Genomic DNA, 6,850 nt, shown 5'->3' with positions numbered 1-6,850 from the left:
TGTTAGAACGAGCCGTTTTAGGTAGGCGTGGTTTTAGGTTGACTCTTAACTTTTATAAAGAATATCTCTTTGGATTTGAGACTTTAGTCTTTGCAACTTTACAGATCTTCTTTATGCACCAAGAGCTTGTAACACTCCAAAGAGAAAGGAAAAATTGAAATCGCATCATATGACCCCTTTAAGATTTTCAACGAATCCCAAATCTGCTATTTTTGGATTTTTTTTTTAAGCGGATCCCAATGCCTGTTTTGTAATAAACCTAATTCTCTTCTTATGTAGATTTTATACTTACAAATGTAAATTTTCGAATTGTAAACCTATTTTTGTAGTATTTTTACAAGAGATAAAAAATCATTTACTTACAATTTCAATTTAGCTGAACAAGAAAGCACTAAGAGCCTGTATAATTTGCACGGCCTACACATTTTTTTATCATTCTGTATAATGCCCTCTTCTTTCTCTTTACTTTTTTATTTATTATGTTCCTATTTTGAGCTATTGTATTGGTTGTTCATGTTTTCTTTTTTTTCTCTCTATTGCCGTTATTTGTAATTATTGTGTTCTAATTTTGTTGTACCATAATGTAAATTGAATGTTCAAATAAAGCATAAAAAAGGCTCCTGAGAGTTTAAAACCAACACATCAAATATGAGTCACCAATATATATTGTTGTATATATTGTTCCCCATTTACAGTGGGTACGGAAAGTATTCAGACCCCCTTCAATTTCAGAGGATCCCCAAATCCAGGTGTGAAAAACTTGTTGCATCTTTCCCAAAAAGACTCATGGCTGTATTAGATCAAAAGGGTGCTTCTACTAAATACTGAGCAAAGGGTCTGAATACTTAGGACCATGTGATATTTCAGTTTTTCTTTTTTAATAAATCTGCAAAAATGTCAACGATTCTGTGTTTTTCTGTCAATATGGGGTGCTGTGTGTACATTAATGAGGAAAAAAAATTAACTTAAATGATTTTAGCAAATGGCTGCAATATAACAAAGAGTGAAAAATTGAAGGGGGTCTGAATACTTTCCGTACCCACTGTATATCTGCCTCAGAGTGGGAAAAAAACCTTTGTTCTTTTTGTGAAGCTGAAAGTCACAATTGTGAGATATTAAGCTTCAATTACAAGATCTATATTGTAATTTTATATTCTGTAACTGCAACTTTATCTCATAATCGCGGCTTTTAAGCCTTAATTAGGATGTACAAAAAAAGTCGGCATTACCTTTTTATTTTTGCGCTCTTGAGATTATATGAAGATGTTAGTCTCAAGTTGTTATGAGAGCATGCTATGGATTATGAGGCATTTTTGCTCACTATAGTTCACATTTTGGTCTTGGGCACATTTGGATTTTGGAATTCATGCAAATCACAGATGAAAGGAGTAAATATGTCAGGTAACAAAGCCTGTGCAACACATAAAACAGACATTTATTACAAACCTCACAATTCAGAAAATGAAAGATTCTTAATTCAATCATACTCTCTTATCTTTGGGAGCGTTTGAGATTTCAGTCTCTGTAACTGCTTCAGACAGTTCACATTTAGCGACAGCAGCATTAGGACACTGATATGTGCATTAACCATGGCAGAAAACACATGAAATTTCCCCAAACCTCATTTAAGGGATGCCCTGCAGTCTGATTGAATCAATTCATTCAATTCTGTCATTTTACCTAATGTAATTTGGCTTCATTTATTTCTAAATGGACTTTGCATCATACATCAATATAAAGTACTATTTAAAAATCACAGTGTCTTGATACATCAAGACGTTTTGCAATCATATTCAGAATGTGGGGCAATCAACCCAGAACAGATTCAAGTACAATCAAGTCTGAGGGAGCAGAATAATGGGTTTTCTGAGGCAGGCATGAACATTAAGAAGAAACAAAGTGGTTAAGACACTTTAACTTGGACTAAAAATAAAAAAATAAAAAAATTAGGAGAAGTCACATATACATTTAACACCTCAGAACAGAGACACACAGCAGACCAGAGTTTGAGGGGAGAGACTCAAAGACAGATCAGTATGTAATAGATGCATTTGTTCCATATTTTATCTGTTCCTGGAAATGCAGATTAAAAATTCCCAGAAGCCTTTAAACCTCCTGGTTTCCTCAATAGCCCTCGGATTGGGGCCTCCTTGGAGTGCAACAATATAGTTTTCTTTCTCTCTCTCTCTCTCTCTTCTTCCCTCCAGTTTTAAGGAGGGTCTACTCCATCCGTCAAAGGTCCACGCTGCCGCGTTCAATCCTGAGACAGCATCATGATTTGATTGGTCAGGTTGATCTCTCAGGCAGAGGGGACTGGACAGGATGGAAGCTTGAAGGGGATAGTCCACATCTAGGGTTGGTGGGCTGATGTCAGGACACATGGGAAATGAGTCTGACTCTTGTCTTGATGTCTTGGCGACACAGTGGGCACGTTTCCAGCTGTAAGGCACACTCCATACAAATCCCACTGAAGACAAGACAGAGAAACAGAAGTTGACTTAATTGTTCAGCACAAAGAGGTAACATAACAGTAAACAACAATAGGTTTAAATGCCCCATGAAATCACTCGACGAGCACAGTTTTCTCCCCTGTGTTGATGTATTTTCATATTTGAAACATATTAATAGGGATGCATGGCATCATTATTTCATTGCACATGCTTATTTCTTTTATTTATATCACATTTGCCATCATCTAATACATTATCACTTAAGGTAATCTTTAAAAACACATACAATTTAATAACTGATAAATGTAATCTCTAATTTAGCAAGTCTCAAAATAAATATGCATTTTTCATACTGTATGTGCCTATAATGCTGTGATTCCTAAAATCACTTGTATTTTAAAGATTTTAGTGTTTTATTTTTACTTATTTAGACAAAAATATTATAGTTTGTTTATTTATGATTTAATGGCATGTCAACTGTTGCACTCTAGGCTTCTTATGTCACAGTTAAGGAACAATGATTGCTACTTGCAACTGTGAAAGGCAATATAACAATAAATATCATGTTACTATGAGATTAATTCATAAAACACTGCAATGAGATTCTTAAAGGGGTGGTTCAGTGCAGCATGGCCTCGCCCCCTTTGCTGCCTTTTCCTGAGGGCGAGGTTTATCTGGGTTTGTTACTTCACGAACCCGGGAAGTAACTCGTTGTAGTCCCTACCAGCCATTTTTATAGGCATTAAACTGCCAGAATTTTAAAAGACGATATCTCCGTTTGCATTGAACTTTCAGCTTCGTAACTTTGCAGATATTGTTTATGCTCAAACAGCAACATTACACACTAACTAACATTAAAAAAGTGAAATCGCAATCAACCACCCAGTTTTATTATCTTACTTTGCACATTTTGGCTTAATACATAATGGTAAAATATAGGATAATAAATGTCAAATGTGTTTTAAATGTCCTAATTCTCATAGCAACACTTGTTCTTATGTACTTTATGTTATGTACAGCCAAGCACAACAATCCTGCTTTCTTGAGCCTCCAATCACATCCCTTAACCCATAAACCCAGTGGTGTAAACACCGACTCTATATGTTGAACTTTGTACCTGTGCAAACAAGGTCTCAGTTCAGTGTCTGCCATCTGGTCACAGCAGAGGGTGCAGCAGTTATCTCTGATGCTAACTTGCTTGAGCAAAGCCAGGCGCCTGTGTCTGAAATAATGAAAATAGTGGCATGAATGGTATGAGTCACCTGCTTTAGGTGAGAACTAATGTATTATTCACATTCACAACAGTCATTGATACTTGGCCCTGTGTACAGAAATCTAATAAACGGTGCAAACCTGGGCAAAATGATTTTCTCATCTGATGCGAGTGAGGCAAACTCATTAAATGTGTTGAATTTGATGGAGGGGGGATGGCGGAAGGGCTTGGCTCCGAAGTTGAACTCACACTGTTGGTAGGACATGAAACTGGCTGCGGCAAAGAAGCCAGATCTAAGACAAGGTAAAGCAAGTTTTAAAAAGCTCCATAAACATTTTTTTTTTTTTGCATTTGTTTTGTGGTGGAGGAAGTGAGCTTTGCTTACGTGGCGGAGGAGAACACCTGCTTCTCAGGAGGCAGCTGGTGTCCGTTTAGATAGAAAATCATCTGCTTCTTACTGAGGTCCAGCAGGAATCCTATGGCATCACCTAGAAAGCCCAGAGAACACTTAGTACAAAACTTTGCAAAAGTTTTTTTCCAAAATGATGAAATACACAACATGTAGGAAAACATCACATAATTGAAGAACTTGGGTGCTAAACAGGATGCTCTGCACAAACCTTCTTTCCAGCAGGGGTGGGAGTGAGGTTTACTGCGAGCGTTGTACCAGATCAGCTGCCTGCAGCCATCATACGCACATGAGTACTCATCATCTCCAATCCCATAACCCTCCTGTACAAAGAAACATGTTCTTACTACTGAAATTCAAGTTGATTTCTTCATTCATGTGATAAGATACTATAATAAGAGAAAGCACAAATATCTAAACATAACCAGAAACACACATGGTTAAGAAACTTGCTGTCCTTGGTTGCCCAGCCAATCTGCATGACGCCAGAGGTGATGACTGTTACTTCATAGTACCAAACTCCCGAATCCACACAGAATGTACAGCGGACGCTCTCAAATGATGATGCATCACACCGCGCCTAATGAGAAAAGGCCAGATCACGTTAGACATCAAGTTTTTGCACTAATCACAATATTTTATTTGTTTGTTATGGTTACAACTAGCTATTCTTCCACAATAGGTAAAAAGGTTAAGGCATGCTTAGAACTTTATTAGTTGCATGTGAACCATTCAAAGAAGTATGAAAAGATGTCTTGTTTATAGAGTGGCCTAACTGGAAGTGAAACGGCAGAATTGCACAGAATTCTGTAGATTTCCACATAATCTGAATCATCATCTTTCATATCTCTACAACATTCCTCATGCCTTGTGTGTACATTTATTTGGTTTTCACTTATTTCTTTATTCTCATTTTGAAAGTGCTTTAAATAACGGTCTTCTATCTACCAATAAGAGTGTAGTTCAGTTCTGTTGATCACATCTTACATGAACTAAATCCATTTTGCAGAATTTTACCCACAGTTATAATAATGGTTTGTCTCTCACCTCCAGTCCAGTAGGAGAGATCTTGAGATATTCGCTGACGTCATTACTGTTCAGCATGGCGTTGATGTTGTTTAAGTTGACCTTCTCATAGGTAAACTGGCGCCCCTCTTTAATGACTACAGGCCAAAGTGTGACCAAAGATAAAATTATCAGTGAGACACAATGTACAATCTTAATATTTCACTTAAATTGACAAAATCATCACCAATTACAAACAGTTCTTCCATATTCCACAGAAAGTGAACTCAATGAAAATCAAAAAAAGTATTTAAAGGATTTCACATTCTATAGAAAATATTTATTTCCTAGGTCATTCTTCATTTAAAAAGTCTCAGTAACGGTAGTGGAAGATACTCACAGAGGTTATCAAGGCTCCACTGGGCACAAAAGCCCACTTGACGCTTCAGGTAGTCTGGATGATCTGCCCAGCACTCCAGAACAGACAAACGCTTACTGATGCACGATTCCGACACTGTTAACTTGTTTTCACCTGAGATAAAGACAGACTGTCATTAAAGTACCTTTCTGAGACTCTTCTGATTGAACATTTTGAGCGGAGACCAGTTAGACTTACTGGTTTGAGAGAACTTCTCTAAAGCGATGAGAGCAAACAGCATGACAGTGGGATGGGCCTCAGAACTCTAGAAGAACAACAAGACCACTTCAATGGCTATAATACCAGCTTTAATGCAATCGATCGTGCAAAACCAAAGCATTAGTATAAAAAGAGTGAAAATGATCACCAAACTGGGATATTTCGCAGCTTAGTTTACATAAGTATTCTAAGTATACTGGGGAGGAAGATTTGCATTGTGAATGTTAGAGTACATCTATGCAGCAATTTGAACCATCACTTCAAAAGACTTCCTGTTTTCCATGATGTGACCCCTTCAAGAAATACCCCGTTAGTCAGTATGTTTAATAAAACCACTCAACATTCTTACCAAACTCTCAAGTAAGTACTCCAGAGTTCCAGGGCTGAGGAGCGCAATGCTCGCTGGACCTGTAGACAGAAGAGTAAAAAGATGAAGTACTCCAGTATTAACCAAATGATTCCTTTGGGCAATGTGTCTTAGGAATGTCAAAATGGCTGAAAAACTACATTCGAAATTTGTAATTAAATATTATCAAAATTCGAATTATATTCAATTTTAAAATGCATAATTTCAGTTAAAGGGGTCATATGATGCGATTTCAATTTTTCCTTTCTCTTTGGAGTGTTACAAGCTCTTGGTGCATAAAGAAAATCTGTAAAGTAGATATTCTTTATAAAAGTTAAGAGTCAACCACACCTACCTAAAACGGCTCGTTCTAACACGCCCCCACATACCTACGTCACTATCTGGGAAGATTTGCATAACGCCGCCAAAATGTTCACGCAAAGAAAGAAGGCGTAACTTTTATTCTCACTGTAGTATTGTTGCCACCGCCGCCATGTCGTGAAGACGCTGTGTGCTTCGTGGTGAAAGCGAAACTACTTTGTTTGGCCTTCCAAAAGAGGACGATATTGCTTCGTCATGCCTAGAGCTGATCCATGCTGGTCGCGGAGGAAATACTTCAACTTTGCGCTGTCGATCGCCGGATCGGCTTTCACTGTGGACGAAGCGAGTCCAGCCCGGGGTCGTCACATGTGGTTGCCGCAGGCATCACAATATGGTAAGGGACGTAACATTTCCGTCACACGCTTGAGGCATTCGGCCAATCACAACGCACTGGATAGCTGGCCAATCA

At 37.8% G+C, this 6,850-nt stretch overlaps 1 protein-coding gene across 1 annotated transcript in view; it reads right to left on the bottom strand.

The window, feature by feature from the left end:
* Window positions 1-1,750: 1,750 nt before the first annotated feature.
* The window catches only part of LOC107672266 (RING finger and SPRY domain-containing protein 1-like), a 17,366-nt gene continuing 12,266 nt past the window's right edge, over window positions 1,751-6,850 (bottom strand). The window contains exons 7-16 of the mRNA XM_016465390.1: window positions 6,064-6,122; window positions 5,694-5,760; window positions 5,478-5,609; window positions 5,120-5,235; window positions 4,509-4,652; window positions 4,284-4,395; window positions 4,049-4,151; window positions 3,804-3,956; window positions 3,568-3,672; window positions 1,751-2,467 (exon numbers count right to left, since the gene is read on the bottom strand). Of these exons, the coding sequence (XP_016320876.1) occupies window positions 2,371-2,467; window positions 3,568-3,672; window positions 3,804-3,956; window positions 4,049-4,151; window positions 4,284-4,395; window positions 4,509-4,652; window positions 5,120-5,235; window positions 5,478-5,609; window positions 5,694-5,760; window positions 6,064-6,122 (1,088 nt within the window). The 3' untranslated portion in view covers window positions 1,751-2,370. The remainder of the gene's footprint in view (window positions 2,468-3,567; window positions 3,673-3,803; window positions 3,957-4,048; window positions 4,152-4,283; window positions 4,396-4,508; window positions 4,653-5,119; window positions 5,236-5,477; window positions 5,610-5,693; window positions 5,761-6,063; window positions 6,123-6,850) is intronic.

The sequence above is a fragment of the Sinocyclocheilus anshuiensis genome, unplaced genomic scaffold (genome assembly GCF_001515605.1).
Source record: "Sinocyclocheilus anshuiensis isolate Anshui unplaced genomic scaffold, SAMN03320099.WGS_v1.1 scaffold997, whole genome shotgun sequence".
Taxonomy (NCBI): domain Eukaryota; kingdom Metazoa; phylum Chordata; class Actinopteri; order Cypriniformes; family Cyprinidae; genus Sinocyclocheilus; species Sinocyclocheilus anshuiensis.
This window is presented reverse-complemented; position numbering and strand designations above follow the sequence as displayed.